We start from the raw sequence: 23821 nt of genomic DNA, 5'->3' as shown, positions 1-23821 counted from the left end.
TCCCTTCCTCTCCTCCACTCCCCCTCCCCCGCATTTTCCCACTAACGGTAACTGGGTCTAGAACTGGACAACAGGCCAGATGCATGATGGGAAGACTTGGCCTTCCCATGCAGGCTTAGGTGCTGTTTGCATGACCCTTTCACCTGAGCAGCTCTGCCCACTGCCGCTTTTGAGATGAGAGTGGGGAAATCAAGCAGTCCGTCAATCAGTGGTATTTATAGAATACTTACTTTGTGCAGAGTGCTCTACTAAGTGCTTGGGAGAGTCCAGTACAACTGAATTAGCGGGCATGTTCCCTGCCCATAATGAGCTTAGAGTCTAGAGGGGGTAGCTCCTTGAAGCCGAAGAGAGTCTGGCCCCTGGAGCTAGTGCGTCGGGGCTCTGGCCAGGCTACCAAAGCAAGGCGTGACTGCGCGGACATCTTCGCCAGATCACCTGGCCTGGCTGCAGATACTGTACTTTCTCTGCTCTGCTTTGCTTCTGTGTCTTCCTCTGCTCTCCCCCGCCCCTGCCCCCACATTTCTCCTTTTATCCTTCCCTCCCCCTGCACCTCAGGGGCCTCCCCTTCCTGCAGTTGCAGCACGAGCTGGATGCAGGACAGCTTGACTGGAGGTTGTGTGCCTTTCTGCTGCTGAGGAAGAGTGAAAAAAGCTGGGAGAGACATCTTGGGGTGGATGGGAGCCGGGTGGGGGGAGGATATGGCCTGGACTGGCCGTCCTCACGCGCCTCGGAGGGCTTGGCGGCACTAATGATGGGGAGCTGAGCCTGACTGAGGCAGCAGGGCTGGAGATTTCTGTGCCCCGAGGTGGCAGTGGCAGCGACAGCAGCGGCTTCCAGTTCAAACTGCTCACTCACAGAGGCTCAGCACCCTCTTTGTGTCTTCCATGTGGGGGCAGCTTTGGGCCCTGCCTGCAGTGGCCTCTCTGCCCCCCATGGTGAGGGGCAGGCCTGGAGCTTCCGGGGAGGAGGCCGGGCTCCCTGAGAGCTGAGCCTGGGGGCTTTGAAGTGTCCAGGGACCGGCCTGATGGGTGGTAAAGTTAGCTTTGCCTGGTCTCCCATCTTTCAGATGGAGTAACCGAGATCTAGGCAGAAGGACTCAGGGATTCCTCCTTTTTGGCTGACTGGTCTGCCCCCACCCAGGTTTCCCTGTGCAGTCCCAGCAGCTTCAGACATTGCAGAGGCGGGGTGGCGGGCTGCTGCCCTTCTTATCTGTCTCTAGCCTCTTCCTTGAGGCCCCCTGCCTTCTCCGTGGGGAAAGTCTGGGGGTCTGGAGGTGACGAATAGGGGCACATTCAGACCGTGTGTGTGTTCATGTGTGCGTGTCTGTATGCTCTGGGTGGGGAACCAGGAGAAGGCTGGGATCGTGCTGTCCGTGCTGCTGCTGTGAACAGCGAAGTGGAGGCACTGGGAGCGGGGGGATGGGGGTGGGGGTAGTGTTGTGCTAGAGCTGCCGTAACCCCTCGGGCCCTGGTGGGCAGAGCCCTGTTCTGAGTCTGATGGCCTCCTCGCCCCCAAGGAAACCTCAGCTAGAGGAATCCCCGACCTCTCGGGCTGACCCTGCTGTTTCACAGCCCTCAACCGGCTTCTGCCCGTTGTGGCCGCTTGGGGCTCCAGCTTGCTAGGCAGACAGAGAGCAGATGGCTCATCTGAAATCAATGCCTTCTCCTGTCACCCTTTGCCTGCCAAGCTCCACTGAGGCGTCCAGGCTGGGCCAGGGATTGTAATGGGCCTCAGCGAGGGTCTAGCAGGGAGGAGTGTCAGGAGAGGAGGTCCCAGGGGTCAGGATATGGGGTTGGGGGCTGGAAGAGATTGCTCAGGGCTGTCCCCATTTGAGTTTCAGGGTTGGGGAGGTAGGGAGGTTCCTTAGTGGGGAGCTCATTCTTCCACAGTAGAAACAGGCCCATCAGCCAGCCCGCAGCTTGTCACGCTAACAGCACCAATGCTGGGTCTGGTGACTGATTGGTGCCCCAAGTGAACTCGGCAGGGAGTACTGCCATCTATCAGGGGGGTGGGAGAAAAGCCTCAAAGTACCCATCTTTTGGTAACATGCCAACCTCTGGTGGCAGAGGGAGGAGGCCCCAGAACATTCCAGGAAAGCTTTGAGGGAGCCACTTGGCCCTTTATGAGATCTGGTTAAAAGGTCCCCTGTCTCCCTGTGGCTGGCTTGTCCCTAGCTCTTTGGGTGCGGGTGCTGTTAGCTGAGGGTGAGCAAACAGGTATTTGTCTGCTTTGGTTGGAGAAGAGACTGCTCTCTCCCTGGCTCTGATGGCAGATGACCACAAGTGATTGCCCTCTGATGCCTCTCTGTACCCAGGCCTGCGTGCTCACACAATACCTGCAGGCTGGCAGAGGCCTGGAAATTTTGCTGAAGTCAATTGCCCTGCAAGGATGCAGAGGGCTAAGGTTTCAGCCTTGGGAGTGTTCACTGTTATGCAAGTTGAAGTACAGTCCAACCTGATTTACCAAGAAGTCCTGTTAGGAGCTCAATCAAATCAGAAGAAAGGAGAGTCCAGGGTATAAGGACTGGGTTTGAGGAGAGGGAGAGAAGGAAGGGCTGCTGGCAACTGAAGGAGGAAGGGGAGCCAAAGTCGGGAGGTAAAATCGGGGAAGTAAGTTTGGCTTTCTGGATTCAGTCTATCCAGCTCATACCTAGAATGACCAGTCAATCAATCAGTGATATTTATTGAGCCCTGATTGTGTGCAGAACATCGTACTAAGCTCTTTCATTCATTCAGGCAGTCACTTTTTGAGCACTTACTGTGTGCAGAGCACTGTACTAAGCACTTGGAAAGTACAGTTCAATAACAGGTAGAGACTATCCCTACCCAACAATGGGCTCTCAGTCTAGAAGGGGGAGAGAGAAAACAAAACAAGTAAGACAGGCATCATTAGCATCATAGCTCTTGAAAGAGTGAAGTACAACAGAGTTGGTAAACACATTTCCTGCCCACAGGGAGCTTTCAGTCCAGACATTCACTCTTGTCCCATGATAGTTCAGGGAGCCTATGCTTCGATAACAGGAGGAATCAGCACCAGCGGCAATATTCTAGGATCCCTGGTATAGCATCATCCAGAGAGCTTCTGGGCCCAGTCTCCCATCTTCCAGATGGAATTACTGAGGTCTGGGCAGAAGAACTCAGGGGTTCCTGTGCCTTGTGGGGCTTCCTTCTCACTTGCTCCTCGTTCTGTTAGTTCCCTATCTTTTTCTCAGAAACGAAGCCTAGGAAGTTTTTAGTTGAGCAGTTGTGGTCCCTGGAAGATGAGAGAGACCCCGGCTCTGTCGGAGCAGTTGTCCTGGCAACAGCCAAGGCAGAGGGAGGGGAGGAGGATTGGCTTGGGCTTGAGGAGTATGACTTCCCCACCATTCACACTGCCCAAATGTGGTGGCTGGACAGTCAATTTTGGCATGGGCAGCTGAGGAAAGTCAGAGCTCTTAGTGAAGAGTTGAGTCCAGCCAGTGTAACTCAGTGGGCACGTCCAGATCTGGCTTAGAGTCCCTGGAGATGAAGCGGGGGGGGGAGGGTGCTCTGTCACTGACCCACCCAGAGGCAAATTTAGGACTTGGAAGGGGCTGGGGTCTCCTGTCTTGGTGCTGAGTGCTTCAGACCACACTTGAGGCCTGAGTTTAATTTGGCTCAGGACCTCCCCCAAGTGGCTCCAGGCCAAAGAGCAAGTTGCCCCCCCCCCCCCTTATCTCCTGGAGGCTCTTTGGGCCAGACAACCCCAAATCCATAGAGAGTGGCTGGATTGGGACTGAATTGGGAGCGGGTCCCTGAGGCCCAGCTGACCCAGAGAACAGAATCACTCAATCATATTTGAGGGCTTACTGTGTGCAGAGCACTTTTCTAAGTGCTTGGGAAAGCACAATATAAAAGGAGCCAGTGGGCCTGGAGAAGTAGCTGGGAGGAGGTAGGGGGCAGATCCCAGAAGGGGAGATGAGGCGGCTGGGAGGTCAAAACTTAGTCCCCCCAGCCTTGGGGCGGAGAGGGGCATAAACTTGAGAACATGCTTCATGGACTGATAAAAAGCAGGAATATTGGATTCCAGAGGTGGCAGCTGCTGGTGGTTGGGAGGATTGGAGGGGGAGAGCTGCAGCCAAGGCCTCCTAATCAACTTCCCTGTCTGCTGCCCCACAAGGCTCCCCACAGTTTCTCTTAATCACACCTTTTGTCAGTTGCTAAAAGCTGCCTGGTGTGTTCATTTTTCTTTCTTTTGCTCTTGGCTTATCTCCACAACACACCTTTTGACCTCCTTCCCCCTCTCTTCCCTCCCCCTCCCCACACTCTCCCCCTTAAAGTTCCTTCTTATTTTTAGCCATAGGACTGAATTCTTTCCACCGTTTCATGGGCTAATGTCTTTCCTCGGCATTGTGTCTCGAGGGGGCAGTTTAAAAATTCAATTCAGACGAAGTAATCCAAATGCCATATCATTTGCCGTACCCCGAGAGAAAGGATGAAGAGAATAGAGGAAAGAGAAATCTGTCCCCCTCAATAGGTTTCCTCGCTGATATGCTTCATTGAAATTTTATTTTTCCTAAGGCTCCTAAATGTGTTCTTTCAGCAGCCAAACTGCCCTGCTAAATAACAAAGTCAGCGACTGCTGGGTGCCTGGAAGAAAGCATGCACATCTGAATATGTGTCTCTTTAATGGGCTATTTAACTGGAACCCAGTGGAAGGCAGCACTCTGCAATAGCAGGATCAGGCTTAGGTACAGCAAGCGGTTGTAGCAGCAGTCCTGGTGCCCTGGGCCGAAGGCGAGGAGCTCTGCCTCAGGGGACAAGCCTCCAGGCAGAGGGCTGGTGCACTGGGAGGATGTTTGTTCTGAAGCAGTGCTCTGTACATAGTAATCCCTCAGTAAATACCACTGATGATGAAAAGACTAGGACTGGTTATCTGGAGTTTGATTTGGTGGTCGGTGACATGTGGGGTTCCCACATACCCCAACCTCCCCTGGGTATGGCCTGGCTGGCGTCTTGTATGAGTGGAAGGAGGTGTGTGATTTGAGTCCTCATCTTAACAGTGAGGGAGCTGGCCTGAGGCTCTGGCCTCAGGTTGGGCATGCTGGGCCCCTGTGCCACGGTTTATCCCTGGAGTTCAGTGGAAGGTGGGCATGGGGCTGGCTGCTCAGCCTGAAACAAGTGTGGGGGAAGGCAGGGTGTGTGTGTGTCTTTCTCTCTCTTCCCCCTGCCCCCCTCCCCCACCCCCCAGCCCCAACCTGGAATTCTGAGCACTCGGGCTGAGTAGTCTTGACTACTTTTCATCCAAAGTGGAGCGGGGGGACTGTCCTCTGCCCGGGGAATCTGCTTCACTTTCCCATTGCCTCGGAGAGCAGGGGAGTAGTTGGGGTCTCGGTAGTGCCCTGCTGGGACCCCTCAACCCTTCCCACCGAAGGTCAAACACCACATTTGTTTCTCTTGAGGGAGTACAAAACCCACCTCCACAAAAACCTGGGAAGGCTGTGGTGTTTGTGATAGTGGCCTCTAAGCCAGGAGGAGCCTGAAATTCTGCTCCTCTACCCCCAGGACTCTACTAATCTGTTGGTTTTTTTGTCTTTGTGGTCTTAGTGTTTTGTTTCATCTCTCCTTTTGTGCCTGTTACCTGTCCTCTAACCCCCCTTTTTATTTTCAGATTGAGTCCCTCACCCCCGAGGGACAGGCACTTAATCTCATTCCCACCTGTTTATTCTTTCGTTTAGTGCAGTACTCTGCACACAGTAAGTGTTTAATCGAGTACTGTTAGTCCTACTAGATGATCCCATAGAAGCTAGTGCTGGGCAAAAACGATATAGAGTCCTGCATGGGTAGTGGGCCCTATGAGAAGCTGGGTGCCACTCTGCAGGGTGAGCCGAATCACAGCCGGTTCATGGGGCTGGGGTGGGAGGAGACATGAAATGTGTGCATACGTGTGTGTGGTGTGTGTGTGTGTCTGTGTTTAACCTTCTTTCTCCAGTCCAAGGGGTGAGGGCAGAAGGAGAGTGATTGACAATAAATCCTGCCTTGCATCCTGTGAGTCGATTCACAAGTTTCACCAGTTCAAATTAAAAATAATCACCAGCCACTTGATGAAGGGCAGCACCCACTCACTGACCGTAAAACGGGTTCTTGGCTCCCTAGTGGACGAGGGCTGGGGCCCCAGAGGCTCTAGTGAGTGTCTCTTTTCCAGTTGGTTTCCCTCTGTTCGTGGGTCAGGATTCCAATCTCCCTTTCTCATCCCAACCCCAGAAAAATGGATCTGAAGAAATGCACCAGTGTCAGAGGCACCCTGGGTCAGCCCAAGGAGCAGGCTTTTGTTTGATCATGCCCCTACCTGACTTTCCCTGGGACAGCCTGCCTCCCTCAGTTGGGGACCAAGGGCGTTGGTTGAGGGGACGGGTTGTTCCTAGAGGATCCCAGCCAGGTCTTGCAGACCTGCCCCGCCCCCTTTCCTTGGCTCCCTGGTGTTTCTCCTCTTCATGTCTCTTGCACAATAATGTGAAATGCTGCACTCCCCCCCCAGGGGTTTTGGCTGAGCACTTACAGTCCACTGTCCAGGGAGAACCTGGCCACGGGCCCCTTGTTGCTGGCCTGGCCGACCGACTGACCTCTGAGCCCTGGGTGGAGTCGACACACTGGAAGAGTCGGATTCCTATCCCCATCGCTTGCTCGGGACCTCCAGCTCCATCACACCTCTCCCAGTACCCCCTTGGGGCTCCTCCAGAGCATACGCTCTCCTGCTGTTCTCAGGCCTGGGGTGGGTGGCCCCGGGCTAGTAGACGTTAATCCAGCCCAGGTCATGGATCTTTGAGTCTGAATTGGAGCAAAATTGGCCCTTTCTGGAATGTGTTGGGAGTGGGAAAGGCTAGAGTTGTCAAAAACATCTTAAAAGGGAGACATTCACTAAATTCACTAGTGACTGTCCCTTTAAAAATACCCCACCCTCCGCCCCTCTCAACACCCTAAACAAAATCCATTTGGAAACTCTTATGCAAGTGTCAATCACAGCATTAGCATGGTTTGGCAAAGCAGTATTTCTCTCCTCCTGTGTATCTGGAGTCCCATCTGTTTGAGAGAGAGAGAGAGAGAGAGAGAGAGAGAGTCCGTCCTTGTGTGTCCATCCGTCCATGCATACCTCTCCTGTCCTTTCTCTTCGTGACGGTAGTTGCTGCTGCCATCAGGAGCTCCTTGAGAAGAGGGTGCCGAAAAGCTGGGGCTTGGAGGCAGAGTCTGGTTGGAGTTTGGCAGGTCGGGGGCTGGCCCTTGACCCTGATGTTCGTCTCCTGCCATGGCCCACAGCTGCCCAGGCTGGTTGGTGGGGAAGAAGAGCGGGAGTAGGAGGGAGGCCTGCTGAGCTTGTGTCCCCTACTCTGGAGAACAGAGGCACAGCCCGTAGAATCCTGCAATGGGGGAGAGAGGGAAGGTGGAGCCGCCCTCTTCTCATCCAGGCAGAAGTGCCCGTTCTTGGGGCAGGTGCATTTGAAGTGGTAATGGGAGGGACGCTTCTCTGTCGCCTCCTCCCACCAGCCCCCAAAGGGGAGAAGTCCTTCTTGAAATGGCATTGATTGGAAGATGATCTTCCATTTTCTCTTCTGTGATTTCCCCACTCAGATCCACACTCGCCTTTCTTTCCCCATCCTCTCATGTGTCTGTCTCTTTTTAATCACCTCTGACTCCCTGACCGCTCCCCCTTCCCTCCCCCCATCCCTTCCTGCCTGTGTTTTCCCCACCCCCTCAGCTCTGTCTCGCTCCTACTTCTCTACTGCATCTGGCTGCTTAGCCCATCAAAAACAACATTAGTGAATTCTGACATTGATTTCCTGACGCTTGAATTTTACCCGACTCCAGTACTATTCACGTAGGCAGTAATTTTCCTTTGCAGCTCTATACAAATATCTGCCCCAGCAAATTCGTCTCATAATGAAAATCCACACATTTTTCTCTGTTGATTTAGATTTAACTACTGTGTAATTTGATTGTGAAATCTTTCCTCAGCTTTAGACCCCACTGTCTGTCTGGGGGTGTAGAAAGGATCGGCTTGTACATTTCAGCCAGGCGGTGGTTTTTTCTTTCATAAGGATTGCGCTAGGGTTGGGGAACAGTTATATGTAGTTGCTGCTGACTAGGGAGGAAGTGGGAGCAGGGGATTTCTCTTTTTCTCCCACCCTCTTCCGTCTCCCCCCAACACCTTTCCCTGTCGTCTTTTTTTTTTAATGGTATTTAAGTGCTTATTGTGTGCCAGGCACTGTATTTAGCGCCTGGGTAGATACAAACTAATCGGGTTGGACACAGGGCATGTCCCACATGGGGCTCACAGGCTCCCTATTTAAAGATGAAGTAACTGAGGCACAGAGAAATAAAGTGACTTTTCCAAGGTCACACAGCAGACGTGGCAGAGCCAGGATTAGAACTCATGTTCTCTGACTCCCAGGCCAGCGCCCTTTCTGCTAAGCCTCGCTCCTCATCTTCCCTGTCAGTCCTGAAGTTGTGAACAAATGGCTCTCCAATTTGGAGATCTCAGCCAGGGTGTCTTAATGGCTGGTGGTCCATCAGCCCAGCCACAGGGTAGTCTGGCTTGGCTGTTCAAACCCAGAGTTTGCACAGTGAGACGAGTCGGCAGGTGGATCCTGTGGCTGGGGAACTGAAGCAGAAAAGCTCGTCATTAAAGCCTGTGGGAGTTGACGTTAGTTGTGGGAGTTGTGGTTCTTTGGCCTTTTGTGTTGGACTATCCGTTGTCTTGGATTCCTTGAATCACCACTCCCAAAGGGATATTTGGGCAGTGTCCACTCTACTCACTTTTGCCAGTGAGGAAAGTGAGTCTCAAAGAGGTTCGGGTCAATTCTGGTGGAGGCTGCTCTTGATAGGAGGTATTAGCTGTGATTGACCCTCCTGAGTTTCTAGTTTGTTTGCCCACCCATCCACCTTCTCTGTGACTGATTAGTAACATGACCTAGTGGACAGAGCCCGGGCCTGGAGCCAGAAGACGTGGAGTCTAATGCTAGCTCTGCCACTTGCCTGTTGTGTGACCTGGGGTGAGTCACTTAACTTCTCTGGGTCTGTTTCCTCACTTGTAAATTGGAGATTCAGTACCTTTTCTCCCTCCTACTTAGGCTGTCCTTCATTTGGGGAAGGGACCATGTCCAACCTGATTGTCTTGGAATCTACCCCAGTGTGTAGTACAGTGCTTGGCACAAAGTAAGTTCTTAGCAAATACTAGAGTTGTTGTTCTTATTATTGTTATAAATCAAATCAAGGCCTAGGTTATGCCACGAGAGCTAAGGGGGGTTAGGTGTGTGTTAGTTCCAGGCCATCCAGAATTCCCCTCATCCCCCAGAGCTCGGCTGCCTGGCCTATGGTGGATGGCCAGACTTGCCCAGGAGGAAGACAGTGACCCACAGATCTGTTTGAGTTGGCAATCCAGGGCACCCTCCCCCACCCCTTGAGCTGTGCTCAGGAAGCTGCTTGAAGTCTTGCCTGAGACGGGACATGGCTCCACTTGACATGAAATCTGACCTTAGAGGGAAAAACAAGAGATAACCAGGGAGCCAGGCCAGCAAGGCTGGAACCCACAGGAGATCGCTGTTCCTGCCTTCCCCCCACCTTCCAGGAACTCCCCTTTCTGCTAAAATTGAAATCTGGTTGGATGGGAAGCTGTTGGAGAGAGTGAGCAGGGGCCCTGCCAGCTGATGGCTTGTGGGGGTGGTGGTTTGGCCTGCCAACCTCTATTCAAATCACCCCATCACATCCCAGGTGTGTAGGAAGCAAGGGACTGTGAGTGAGGGAAGAGTCACCTGACTCTCTCATGCCCCGGTGTGAGCCTGTGGGGTGGATGGGAGGGTCAGGTGACTCTTCCCTCTTTCGGGCTGGGATAGGCAGGCTCCTGGCTGGGATTTCTGTTGGGTCCTCCTCTAAGTTCACGTGGCCTGAGGCTTTGCTTCCATTCCCATACAGTGCCCAGGACACTCCTCCTTTCCACCCTTCACTAGTCACCGGGCCCCTCTGCCCATGGGAACAGGCCCAGAGTGGGAGTTGGCTGGCCCCATCTGCAGATGTTGGGCTTCAGGAGGACTGTCATCTGAATCGTTCGGTTGGCCACCACCTCCCTAGAGTAGAGCACCTTAGCTTGAAGGGTGGGGTTCTGAGTCTTCCAGCCCCAGGAATCTGGCATCTGGCTCTGTCCATGGCTTGGCCAAACCAGAATGGAACCTGGACCTTATCTGACCACATATGGCATTCATGTGTGCCTCCTTTTTTTTTTTTCTTTAATGGTAATTGTTAAGCACTTACTAGGTGCTGGGCAAAGGGAATTTTATAGGCCTTAGTGGTTTCTTGCCCCTTCGGGCTGTAGCACTGACCATGGCTCCCACAATAAGTCACCCCAGAACAGGGCAGGGAAGCTCGGATGCCCTGAGGGGAGGCCCAGGGAAGAGATTATGGTTATTTCTTCACTTCCCCACCCTCTGGGAGAATATTCTCCACAGTCCAAGAAGAGAATCAATGTCAGTCAATACTGAGTACTTGCTTTTTTTAATGGTATTTGCTAAGTGCTTACTATGTGCCAGGCACTGTACTATGTGCTGGGGTAAGGTAATGAGGTTGGATACAGTCTTTGTATCACATGGGGCTCACAGCCTTAATACCCATTTTACAGATAAGAAAACTGAGGCACAGCAAAGTTGTGACTTGTCCAAGGTCATATAGACAAGTGGCAGAGCCAGGAGTAGAACCCAGCCCCTGTGACTCCCAGGCCCATGCTTTTTCCACTAAGTCAAACTGTTCCAAAGGCTGTTGGGGCTTGTAGTTCCAGCAGCCTTCTGGCAGAAATATACATGTTGAAAAGGTTGGGTGGGCAAAGGATCACTGCTGCCTCTGTGCCCTCTCTCCCTCACCAAATGGGAAGGAGGAGCTGTGTCACCTTGGGCCAGTCACTCAACTTATCTGGGCCTCAGTTTCCTCATTAAATAGTATTTTTGAGCGCTTACTATGTGCAGAGCACTGTGCTAAGCGCTTGGAATGTACAATTTAGCAACAGATAGAGACAATCCCTGCCCATTGACGGGCTTACAGTCTAATCGGGGGATTCAATCCCTGTTCTTCCTCCCATTTAAACCGTGAGCCCCATGTCAGATGGGGACTGGCACGTAGTAAGTACTTAACAATTATCATTATTATTACTCCTGACAAAGCCTGGCCAGTGCCAGCTTTGTGGCAGCCCAACCCCATCCCATGGCCTGGCCTATGCTGGGCTGGCCTGGAGGTTTCTTCAGGAGGAGTACCTCTAAAATGGATGAAAATCAAGAGGGTGGCAGGGATGATGTGTAAGGTGCCAGTTTAGAGCCTGACTACAATAGTTCTGCTCCTCCCAGACCGTTGCCACGGGCAGCCTTCCTACAGCGGCCCTGAAACAAGAGCACAGGGCTGGGAGTCAGGAGATTTGGGTTGTATGCCCCGCCTCTCCCTTTAGCTCCTGTGTGATTGATACTGGCCGAGTCAGCACACTTCTCTTTGCCTCTGTTACCTTATCTGTAAAATGGAGATTAAAATACCCATTCTCCCTTCCCCTTAGACTGTGACCACTGTGTGAGGCAGGCATCTTGTCTGACATGATTGTCTTATTCTTCCCCCAGCAATTAGCACTGCGCTTGGACCATAGTATGCACTTAATAACTACTGTCATCATTAAGCAGGCTTCTGGGGCCATGGCTTTCTGCTAGAGGGGACAGCAGTTTGGGGGTGTGGATTTGTGAGGGGCACTGTGGTCAAATGGAAAGAGCAAAAGCCTGGATTCTAATCTCAACTCTGCCACTTGTCAGCTCTGTGACTTTGACCAAATCACTTAACTTGTCTGGGCCCCAGTTCCCACTTCTGCACAACGGGGGTTTAATACCTCTTCTCCCTCCTAGTTAGACTGTTAGCCCTGTATGGGACCTGATTATCTTGTACCTACCCCATCGCTTAGTACAGTGTTTGACACATAATCAGTGCTTAACAAATACCGCAATTATTATCTACCAATCTGCAGCAGAGGCCCAAAACACTAAGCTCTTGAAGAGGGCCTGACCCTCAGATCCACCCTCAGCCTTGTGCTGCCTCGGTGGCTCTTGTCGTCCTCCTGTACTCAGGTCCTCGATCCGAGAGGGATGGAGCGCAGCTAGTCAAGCCAGGCTTGTTGACCAGTCACCCTTTGGCCGCCGTCCCTGGTTCAGATGAAACCAAGGGCCTCCGCTCCGACCCACCCTTCCTCTCCCCTCTTTGGGGGTCTCAGCTGTTAATTACATTGGCCCGTCGGCCTCCCCCACTAATCTGCTCTCACTGAGGAAAGCGGGAGGGAGGTCAGACAACAAAGGTGACACTGTCACACTGCGCCTCTTGTCATCTCCAATCCAGATTAGTTTCATTGACTAACTCCTTGCTGAATACCACCAGTTAATTATAATGATCACAAACCTTCCTGTTTAAAGCCACACAGCGAGAATTAAGGTTCTGAAGTAAGACTTTAGCTTCATTAATTGCCCGGCTCATTGTGATGGTATTGATTGTTAACGCTATCGTGTGGTGAGTAATGGCTTCCCAGCTCAGAGGGGATTAGGCTGCTAATTGTTCTTGGCCTTGCGTTGACAAGATAGACTTCAGTGGGTGTCAAATCCGTATGGGCTGGTTTCTTTGTCACGGCCAGCCTTTTGCTTCCCCGTTCTAACTGCTCTTATAAATGAAACTAATTCTCAGCGACTCGGGAATAATTAATAAGGCACTGTAGCTAATAACGCATGTCCCCACCCCGGCTGTGGGGAGAGCTCCCACGCGCTTTGCGTTTTTCCTCCGGGCTCCCACCACCGCCATGGAGCGGAGCAGAGGCTCGGGGTGGGAGCTGTGCCTCCCTTCTCTCCCCCTACCCATTAGCCAGTCCTGGGAAAGACACCCCCCACCTTTGTTTAATCAACCAACAGGATTTACTGAATGCGTACTCAGAGCAGAGCACTATACTAAACGCTTGGGAGAGTTCGGTGGACTAAGTAGGCCTGATCCCTCCCCTTGTAAAATGTTACCTACTTGTTGGCAGGGATCGCAACTACCAACTCTATTGTGTTGTACTTTCCCAAGCGTTTAGTATAGTGCTCCGCACACAGCACTCCATAAATGCCAAAAAAGCTCCTAGGAGCTTATAGTCCAGCAAAGGAGATCAACATTTAAACAAATTACATGTAAGGGGAAGCAACCGAGGTTAAAGGTAAGCACAGAAGGGCTGTGTGGGGAAATAGCCCAGTGCCTACTGGGGTGTAGAGATGAGGACTCAAGTGCATAGGTGATATTAGTCTAGGAAGGCTTCCTGGAGGAGATGAGGCTTTAATAGGGCTGGGAGCATGAGGAGAGTACTGATTGGCAACCCATGGCCTGCAAACCCCAGGCCAGAGGTGGCCTATATGTCCCTGAAAGTTGTGGCCTGACGCTAGCGTAACCGTCGTTTTGTCTTGGGGCCAAGAACGGTGACCTATTCTGGCCCCTCCCTCCTCTCCCCAGCGTTCACTTAATCCCATCATGCACTGAACCTTGGCTGAGGTCCCTCTTGTTAGTGAGGCCCGAACCTGAGGTGTCGACATGACCATCTTTCCAGCCCGGGCCTTGCTTCAGGCTTGGATTCTGGCGCTTTGCCTCCCTTGGCTGATGGTTGGAGGTCCTCAGCATAGAACTTCCTGCAGGTCGAGAGCACTCTCGGATTTCTCCTCTCCTAGGGTCTCAGCCTCGGGAGCTCAGGCCTACTTAGAGGCAACGGTGAACCCACTTGTCTTCCGTGCCTACAGGTCGTTCAACCTTTGGGCATGGGTGGTGACTAAGCAGCCCTCTGCCCAGCTCTGGCGCCTCTGGATCTGGCTTGGGGGTGGTGAGGGTAGTCGGGCCCCACCCCATGCCCATCCCGGGCTTCAGGGAAGTCGGCGCCAGTGGCAGCCCAGGATGAGGATCTGGGGTTTTTTAGGCGAGGAACCGGTATAGACCTGGGAAAGAGCGAACTTGCTGTCACTTCAGTCAAAACAGTATTTATTGAGCATGTACTGTGTGCAGAACATTGCACCAAACGCTTGAACCGGGGAGAGATTTGTAACAGGAAGGACTTGCACTCCATAGGTAGGTGTAATTAGAGGCCTCACCTAGGCTGAGGGACTCTGTGTGGAGCTTCTAATTGCATGCCCCCAGCCCCCACCCTGGTTCTGCCCCTCAAATCATCCTTGCCCTGCCGTGCTCTTCAGACTCTTATTTAGTCTTGCCTTTTCACAGCTGAGGCCCTCAGAGGCTAAGCCACCTGGCCATTATGTGACCAAGTGTTGATGGAAGCTGAGGCAGTGATTCCCAGAATCCCTGCTCTCTCCTTGGGGCCTCAGTCTCTTTCTCTGAGTGTGCCTCTCAGTGCCACCTGTCCCCGTCATGCGTTTCACCTTCCCCCAGCACCCCCCTCAATTAATACCTCTAGGTGTCTCTCTCTGCCCCTCCCTGGCCGCCGGTCTCTGAGCCTTGTGAGGATCCTTGGCAAGCTGTGGGTGGGTGGGAGGCCGGGGTCAGGTCAGAATCCCAAAGCTGGGGGCCTGGCACAAACTGGTGGCGACCGCAGTCTGGGGAGTGGTGGCTGGGTATCTGGAGGGTGGAAGATCTCGTCGCTCTGGCATGGAATTCTGGTCCTCCAACCGCTCTGTGCCTGCAGCAAGTCCAGTAAACCTGGGTTCCACCTCCCATGTGCCCCTGCCTCAGGCCAGTGCCAGCTCACCTGGGGCCTCCAGACACTGAGCGAGGCTGGAGCATCCCCTCACATTGGTACTGGCTGCAGTGTGCCACTCTTCCCTATGTAAAACTGGCCCTGGCCAGGGAGAACCCTGCTCAGGTGTGAGGGAGACCGCAGGGCTCTAATGGCTCGGGGAATTTGGGATTCTTTCTCAGTGGTGCATTTTGGCAGTACTCTGGTAGCGCGACCGTGCTGTGACCCCCGCAGAGGAGATGGTGTGGGAGGGGATCCGGCCTCGCTGGGGCTCCTGGGCTCTCCCATGGCCACTTCTCCCCATGGGCTGAGAGGAGAGGCTGCACTCACAGTCGCCACCGGGCGTGGTGGCAGGGACTCTGACGTCCTCTCTGCGGGCCCCGGAGGGTGAGGTGGGAGTACAGCAGCAGTCAGAATTAGGTGAGGCAGTCACCTAATTCTCTCTCCTCTCTCTCTCCTCTCCAGGAGGGGAGAGGAGATTTGGAAATGGGTTTGGGTTTTTGCTTCCTGCCCTGGGCCGTCCTGGCCCCCAGGCTGTCGGGTTGCTAATGTCCCAGGCAGAAAGCTGAGTCAGGTCGGGCGCCAGTCGGCTGCTCCTCCCCATCCCGTCCTGCCCCGCCCCGCGGTTGGAGCAGAGAGTAAGAGATGAGGTTCTCCTTGACTAGAAAGGGTTCGGTCTGCTGGGGTTCCCAGACTGGGGACTTTGGGGACTGAGGGCACCTGCCTCTGTGTGGCCCCGGTGCTTCAGAGGGCAGAGGGAGGAGGATCCATTCCGGCCTATTTAAATGTGGCCGGGTGGCAGAGCTCTTTAATTCAGAGAGGATGTTCCCCTAATGACCGCCAAATGGCTTCCCAGCACACAGTCCCCCTTGCAGCCCCCGAACCGCCAGTGCTGAACAAAGGCGTATTGAATTATAAATAAACAGCTAATGGCTTTGGAGGCCTTGAAATCGTGCAACAGCAACTGCAAGCCCCAGGGGTGCCTGGGCCAACGCCCCTGGGATTCTTCCCCGCATCCTCCCCTTCCCCTTCCTTTTTCCTCCCTACCATTCCCCCCCCCCCCACTTCCATTACAAGAGAGGAAGCCAGAGTGATCAACTCCAGTATATTTGTATGTTGGTGTAGTTGTCATCCTCCTGTTTGTACATCTAGGCAGGGAAGTACCGTCTTGTGGTGTAGGGTTCTCCAAGCTCCTCTCAACCCCAAATCTTTGCCTCTGTGCCTCCCCTCCAGGTGTCCCAGGCCTGCTCAGGGGAGCAAGAGAGCATCCAAGCTGAGGTGTGATCTCTGACCCAACAGATGTGAACTCTGGTAGATCTGTCCATTTAGTCCACTTGTGTTGCCTCTCCTGGGGACCTCAGCGCTAATTGCCCCAAAACCTCATTGGGATGGGGAAGGGAAAGGGCAGACAATTCTTGAATGGACTTCCTGAGGTCCTGGAGCAGAGCAAGATTTGAGCTCTGTTCTGGGTTTGGTCCATCCCATTCATTCATTCGTTAAAACGTATTAACTGACCGCTCGTGTGCAGAGCACTGCACTCAGCTTTTGGGAGAGTACAATATAACAGACACATTCCTTGCCCACAGGGGTTTACAGTCTAGAGGGGGAGACCGGCATTAATATCAATAAGCAAATTGCAAATATGTACATAAATGCTGTGGGGCTGGATGGGTATCTGAGCTCCCAGTATGAGTTTTTGGCTGGTGTTGGTGGAGCAGCAAGGAGCTCCTTGGAGACTTTTACAAGGTTCAAATTGTTGGAGGGGTGGGGAGGCGGAGTTTAAAATGGGAAAATGAAAATGTTTCCTGTCTTGATCTCTCTGAACCTGTAACCCTACCAGTGTATCCTCAAATAGGTCTGTTTGAGAAGGACAGAGTTCCTTCTTTGTATTTCTGGGAGAACAGGTTAAGACTGTTTGATGAGACAGTCAGCCTGATGGAGCCTTGGGTCATGGGCCACCAGGCCCAGCGGCTCTGGGTCCTGAGATGTGGCTTACTTTCGGTCAGTTTTAGGATTCTTTCCCTCACTTGGGCTATGTTCTCTTGATCTCTTTCAGGGTCTTCAATAAGCAGCGAGTCTTCCCCAGTTTCCTCGCCAGCCACCAACCACAGCTCCCCGGCCAGCACGCCCAAGCGAGGACCCATGGGCCCCATCATCGTCCCCCCGGGGGGCCACAGCGTGCCCAGCACACCCCCTGTGGTCACCATTGCCCCTACCAAAACGGTCAATGGAGTCTGGAGGAGTGAAGGCCGCCAGGTAAAGGGGGTGCCAGATTGGGGTGGGGGTAGGGAGTAGTGGCGGGGCGGGGAGGTGTGTGTGTGTGTGTGTGAGAGAGAGAGAGAGAGAGATTGCAGTAGATGGAATTTATTGAGCACGACTATGTGCAGAGCACCCTACAGCTTGGGAAAGAACAATATAGTAGAGTTGGTTGACGCGATCCCTGCTTACAAGGAGCTTACAATCCAGGAGGTAGGCATTAAAAGAAATTACAGATAGGGAAAATAGAGTATAAGGATATATGTGCATAAGTGCTGTGGGACTGCAATGATTATCAAGGTGCTTAAGGGTTACACAGCCAAGTGCATAGTGGATGTGAGGGGAGGACAGATAAGTACGCAAAGTAGTAGACAGAGAACCCCAGTGGGTAGGTATGTATGAGAGGGGTGAGTACAAGAAGGACCCAGATCTGTGAATGAGAGGGATACTGTGGAGCTAGAAAGGATTTTGCTCCTACCAGAAGGCAGGAGGAGGATTAGATAGCCTCTTAAATGTATTAAACCAACTGCAGCCGCTAAGAACCGTTCTTATTTAAAAAGAAAAAAGAGGGGTTGAGGAAATTCAGCAGGCGCTCTCCGCTGGGGAGGGTGTGATCTACAGGCATAAACAAACACAAAACATGCTTGTCAACTACGGGGCAAAAGAAGAAGGTCGACATTTGGCTCTTGGTAGAAATATTTTAGGTCTTTATGCCAAATCTAATCAAAGGTGGTGACGGAGCAGAGACTGCCATATAAACAGGCCCAGATAAGAAACCAGCCTGTGAGACCGTCTCAGTAAATTTCCTATACTCCAACCCTATTTTTTATTTATTTATTTATTTATTTTTGCTGACCTGCGAGGTTATTTTTGCGTAATGCAGGCTTCCCCCCTCACCTGGCCCTCTACAGATCTTCTTAGACACATGGACACATTGCAATATGAAGTGAAGCACTTACTAATTAAGAACCATTGTTAGCAGTTATTCTCTCCTGTATTTTTATGAAGGATTCCCGGAGGGATTACACCACTTGGAAATACTAATTAAACCACAAAGAAAAACGGAAAGGAGGAGGAGGGAAAAACCTCCAGACTTCGAGCAACAGCACAATCTTTCCCACCTAGAGTTCTCAGAGACTGTAACCGTTAGCGGTTTTGTGGGGTCAGAGGGGAAACACTAGAGTTCACTGGGTGTGGGCATCTAGCTGCCTCTTCGTGGAGCACTCCCCCCCAACCCCCCCTGCCCCAAGTAGGGTTCTGCCAGCTTTTTAGCTTCAGGCTGGAACATCCCATTGAGACAAGGAGGGAGTTGAAGAAAAGCCACCGAGAGCTGTTGATTGTAGTCACCTCAGACCAACAGGAGCGGCTAGAGATCAGTTCGTCCCTTTTCCGGCAGCCCCCTGCCCTCTATTTCGAAGACCTGAAAGAGGCAGCATGGTATAGTGGATAAAGCACAGGCCTGGGTGTCAGAAGATTGTGGGTTCTAATCCTGGATCCACCATTTGTCTACTCTGTGTGCTTGGGCAACTCACTTCACTGTGCCTCGGTTACCTCATATGTAAAATGGAGATCTAGACTGTGAGCCCCACATGGGACAGGGACTGTGTCCAATCCAATTTGCTTGTATCCACCCCAGCACTTAGTTCAGTGCCTGGCACATAGTAAGCGCTTAACAAATACAATTAACAAATACCACAATACCCATTCTACATAGGCAGTGCCACACTGACTACTGACGGAGAGCCGGCCAGTCTCACATTACATCTCCCACCACAACATCACCAGATGCTTGGAAAAACCAGTTGGTGGTTTCCTTCCAAGGCAGCTGACCTCATGGTTAGCCACGGGCCTCCTGAAAGCCTGAACTAGTGTCTATAAATCCCTGACCCTCCTCCGAGTAACTTGCTACAGGCCTTTTGTCTCTGAGTTTATCTAAACCATCCAAGTTTTCTTGGGTGCTCAACTTCTGGGACTTACACACCTGCCATCTGTGCAAGGTTAGTCAGGAACTTTTGTCATCACACACACCCTGAGCCCTTGAGAAGATGGTCACGCTTTATTGGTGAGGAGGGCACTAAAAGCTGGAGGAGAGCCTTTGCCGTAGCAGATGAGGTAAGCTCTTTGAGGGCAGGGTTTGTGTCTACTGACAGTATTGCACTTTTCCAAGCACTTAGTACTCTGCACAAAGTTCGCACTCAATAAATTGAGGTAGAAGCAAGACTGAGGGAGGGCGCAGCTTGTGCCCAAAAAGCCAGGGGTTCCTTTTCCGAGCCGTCGTTTTTCCCTTTTTCCTAGTGCCCTAGTTTCGAGGTAAGCCCTAGGTCTCATCTCCCCATCTGTTTTCAAGCCAGAACTTTTAGCCCTTGGAATAGCCCCAGGATCGTGAAGTTGAAGTTACCCAATCCTTCCCAGCACCCTCTTTCTTCTTCTCATCCAATTCCAGTTCCCTTCCCACTCCCCTCTTGCTGAACTGACCTGCCATTGCCTCCTCCAGTGTAGGGAGATGCACGCTGTCACTTGAAGCAGCGTGACTCAGTGGAAAGAGCACGGGCTTAGAAATCAGAGGTCGTGGATTCTAATCCTGGCTCTGCCACCTGTCAGCTATGTGACTTTGGGCAAGTCACTTGACTTCTTTGTGCCTCAGTTGCCTCATCTGTAAAATGGCGATGAAGACTGTGAGCCCCACGTGGGACAACCTGATTACCTTGTATCTACCCCAGTGCTTAGAAAAGTGCTTGGCACATAGTAAGCGCTTAACAAATGCCTACATTATTATTGACACTGCTCTAGTCCTGTCCTCACAGAGGTGGATGGTGCCGCTGACCTAGGTTTGACCTTCACCTCCAGTATCGGCAACCCCTGGCTTCCTCCAGTGGAGGAGAGGGGTGGGGAGGATGTGAGGGGGCGGTTAGAACCTGCCTCCTGGCTCTGCGCGGCCAAGGAATGAAAGTAATAATGATGGTATTTTGTGCCAAGCACCATATTAAAGGCTGAGGCAGATACAAAATAATCAGGTCAGACACAGCAGCTTCCCATCAGAGGCTCACAGTCTAAGAGAAAGAGAGGACAGTTTTGAATCCGTCCTAGAGATGAAGCAACTGAGTCCAGAGAAGTGAAGTCACTTGCCTGAGGTCACACAACAGGCAAAGGGCAGAGCTGGGATTTGAGCCCAGGTCCTCTGACCCCTCGGCTGTCTTCCACTAGGCCCTGCTGCTTCTCGGTACTGGGACTCCTGCCTTACCCACTAGTCCAGAAGACCTCCCATCTGTAGGAAGGATCACGAGATGGGGTTTCCACCCTCTGCCTGCAGATATGAGGAAGGAGGAATGTGAGAGTATGAGAAATATGAAGAATTTGAGAGGCAAGCCAGGGGTTGCTTAGGTTGCTCCTCGATTGAGCCACGGACATCTCCCCTCACCCTCCAGATAGCAGGGTTGGGGATTGGACCTGGCACAACCCTTTCCAGTGGGAGGTCCTGGCCCCTCCCCCTCCCCCCCAGCTCCAAAACTCGACAGCTGCCCGATACCCTTCCTTAGTTGCCCGGGAACAGAAGACCTCATAAATATTCTCTGCATGAAAGTTGCAGTGCCTTTGCCGCGTGACTCATCTGCATGGAGCCCCATCGCTCCACGCCGAGTCTCCTCTCTGCCTCAGAAAGATTTAGTCACCCCGGAGAAGGGCCGTGACATATCTGCTCCAGTCATTTACCACCCCGGCGGTTAATGAAACACTAATGCCACCGGGGACAGCTCTCGGGGAACGGGAACCGGCTCGCTGAGATGATATAAGACCCATCCGTTCTGGCACCGAGACTCAATTGCGAATTGGAGCCTTTATTTTTGTGAGGGGAGAGGCGGGGGAGAGGAGGAGGGGCGGGCACAGGGAAGGGAGGGAGAAATGACTTGGTGAGGTTATCGAGAAAGAGTCGCTTAAGTGAACCCGGTGAGGAATGCAGGAATAAAAGTGGTGAGTTGCTGGCATTGAGCCATCACAAGCACCTTCCCGCGTGGGGGTTACCGATCTTGCCGAGGTAATGGGGAAGCTTTGAAAGAACAGATTAAATGAAGAATAGTCTATTTTAAACCTAATAGGGCATGTCCTGCATTCTGACTGGTGGAAATCCCTCACTAATCGCCAGAGAATGACCGATTTCCCCCCCCCCACCCCCCCTTTTCTCACTCCCCTCTTCTCTGTCTTTCATCGTCGCAGCTGCGCTCCCAGCCGCCTGCTCAAAAATAAATAAATAAATAAAGCACAGACGCTGCTTTTAGAAACGGCCGGCCGGCGTTTCCCTGTTAACACTGAGGGCTTTGAAAGGGTCCATCCGCCGCAGGGAGGACTGAGGGTGGGACACTGGCGGCCGCTGTTCTGGCCCCCTCAGCGGACCCCGCCTCCTCCACACACACCTCCCTCACACTGTTGGTGTGGGAGGTGTCATTGGGGAGGGAGGGTCCCCTCCCTCCCCCTCCCCACTGCTTTCCCTCCTCAATCTTTTCCTCTTCTCCACCCGCAGACTTCCCTCCACCCCCACCCCCCGACTCTTTCAACCCAGTTGTGCCAGCCTGATTCTGACCAGATCACGAGGGGCGGAATTTATCCTCTCCTAATTCTGTTCATTCTCGCGCTACCCCTCCCCCAACCTCTGCCCTCCCTGCCCCCACCCTCCCGTGTTAAGCCAGGACAGTGCCATCTGCCCCAGATGGCTGCAAGGCTGGGGCTTTGTCCCGTGCCTGTGCTCGCCCCCAGGAGGAAGCGCCGGCCATTCCCCCCAGCCCTCCCCCACCCCCAGGAGCGGATGTACCAAGGTCAGCTATACGTCTGTTCCACCCAGCTTGCTCTGCTTATTAATTAATCAAGCCATTATTTGTTGCAAATAAGAGCGGGCAGGGCCGATAATGGGATTCCTCCTATCGGCTCAACCCGCAGGTTTTAAAGGCCGCTCTCTGGGGACGGGGCCATTTCTTTCTCCTGGGGGTCGGACTACTCGGTCCAGGGTCTGTGGCTGTGTCCTGACCCTCCTTGCCGCCTCCCTCCTCCAGCTCCGCAGCCAACTTGCTTTTGGGCTCGGCCTGCGGTGCGGCAGCCCCGACCCTCTCTTTTCACCCTCTACCCTGCCCACCCAACCCCGCCTGGTGCCTTGCAAGCCCTGGACCACCACCGACCACCAGGAAGTAGAGGTATCCCAGGCGAGAGGTGCAAGCGGGGCGACTGGCCAAGGACCGCTGAGGCAGGGCTGGGCTTTGTTCACCGCATGCCTCGGTGGAGACGCCTGAATAACCTGTTTGTTTTATGGCAGTTATCAAAGGGCTGCTGAATTTATACTTGCTGGGCTGTTTCAAGCTCCAGAGGCGTCTGCATCCTCCCTGCATGATTAATAGCCTCTGAGAACAAAGCTGCCCATAAATCTCCAGGCAGGTAGTAAGTGGACATCCCCCCCCCCCCCCCCCGGTCACCCCCCCCCACCCCATCCACTTCCCCTCTTGTGCCTTTGCCCAATCGACCCCCCCGGTCTTGGCAGCCCAGGCTGGGTGCCCCCTTCCCCCATTCCTGGTTTGTGTGGAGCCGGAGGGCTCAGAAGCCGCTGTGAGGTGACCTCCTCCCTGAGGTGAAAGGCAAGGGCGCCGACTCAACCTCTTCTGTGTTCCCCGACCCACAGCAGCAGACTCTTGTTTTGTTCGATTCCGGGCTCTCTGACCTCCCCTGTACCTTTAGATCATCATCCCGTGAACGCACCTTCTGGAGGAGGTCAGGGGTCGCCCGGGTGGGGCGGGAAGAGGCCGGCCTGCTCCATGCGCGGGGGTGCAGGCAGTGCGCAGAAAGTGAACAGATGTTCCTGCTCATTAAAAATTCCAATCAACGGGTCCCATCTCTTCCAATTAATTATGGCCGATGTATCTTCTGAAGAGATTATGAAGTCTTGAGGAGCTATCAGCTGCTCACTGAGTGTTTGTTGTGGTCGTGTTTAGTAAATACACTTGACTGATGAAGGCGATTCTCCCAGCGGCACTGCCTGGCACTGGGCTGTTTAAATCTTATCTGTTGTGTGTTCCAAGATGTCACCGTCTGCTGAGATGAAGATGGATGGTCCACCTTAAGAAGGGCAGGCTATGCAAAACAATCCGCCCTCCCGCCCTCTTTCCCTGGCTCCCTCACCCCAGGTTAGATAAACTCCCAGCTGTGGGAGGAACAGAGGCCTAGCTTCCATAGAAAAATTGCTTTTTCCCTGAGGAAGATAAGTATCAGGAGGCAGAGAAAACTGTGGAAAGCAGAGTAGATGGAAATAAGGGACTTGTATCTACTTCTCTCCCCAAACCTGGGGTGGTTGTGGGCTGGGGGTCAGGGGGAGAGAGGGCAGGGAAGAGGGCAGGGGGCAGGGAAGAGGGCAGAGTTCAGAAGGGACCTCTAGAATCTCTTCCCTGACCCTGATTCTATCCTATCCCATCCTGCCCCCTCCACCTGCCCTTTTACTCCCTGTCTCCTTCCCTAAGGCTTTAATCTCAGGTCTTTTGGGTTTCATTTGTTGTGGGCAGGGAATATGTCGGTGATTTTGTTATATTGTACTCTCCCAAACACTAAATATAGTGCTCTGCACACAGTAAGCACTCAGTAAATACGATTGATTTATCTAGAGTAGGACTCAATTTTAATAGGTCTTTGGGAAGAAGTGAGAATTAGCAGATTTCAACCAGAGGATCCTTGCTTAGCCGTATGACCTGATGTTAAAGTGGGTTCCGGAGATCGGAAGGCTTTCCAGAGCCTGGTTTCCCTGGTCCATCTGTTCCTCCCCCGCCAACGGGGGCTTTCTGATTGCCTGATAGCCTTGTGCTACCTCCTTCCCCCTTTTTCATGG

General features: G+C 52.9%; 1 protein-coding gene across 4 annotated transcripts in view; it reads left to right on the top strand.

The window, feature by feature from the left end:
• GSE1 (Gse1 coiled-coil protein) overlaps positions 1-23821 on the top strand; it is a 554500-nt gene that overhangs the window by 503863 nt on the left and 26816 nt on the right. For all 4 annotated transcript variants that reach the window (XM_039913604.1, XM_039913603.1, XM_029074736.2 and 1 more), the window contains one exon: positions 16772-16971. In XM_039913604.1, the coding sequence (XP_039769538.1) occupies positions 16772-16971 (200 nt within the window). The remainder of the gene's footprint in view (positions 1-16771; positions 16972-23821) is intronic.

This window comes from Ornithorhynchus anatinus, chromosome 11 (genome assembly GCF_004115215.2).
Source record: "Ornithorhynchus anatinus isolate Pmale09 chromosome 11, mOrnAna1.pri.v4, whole genome shotgun sequence".
NCBI lineage: Eukaryota > Metazoa > Chordata > Mammalia > Monotremata > Ornithorhynchidae > Ornithorhynchus > Ornithorhynchus anatinus.
This window is presented reverse-complemented; position numbering and strand designations above follow the sequence as displayed.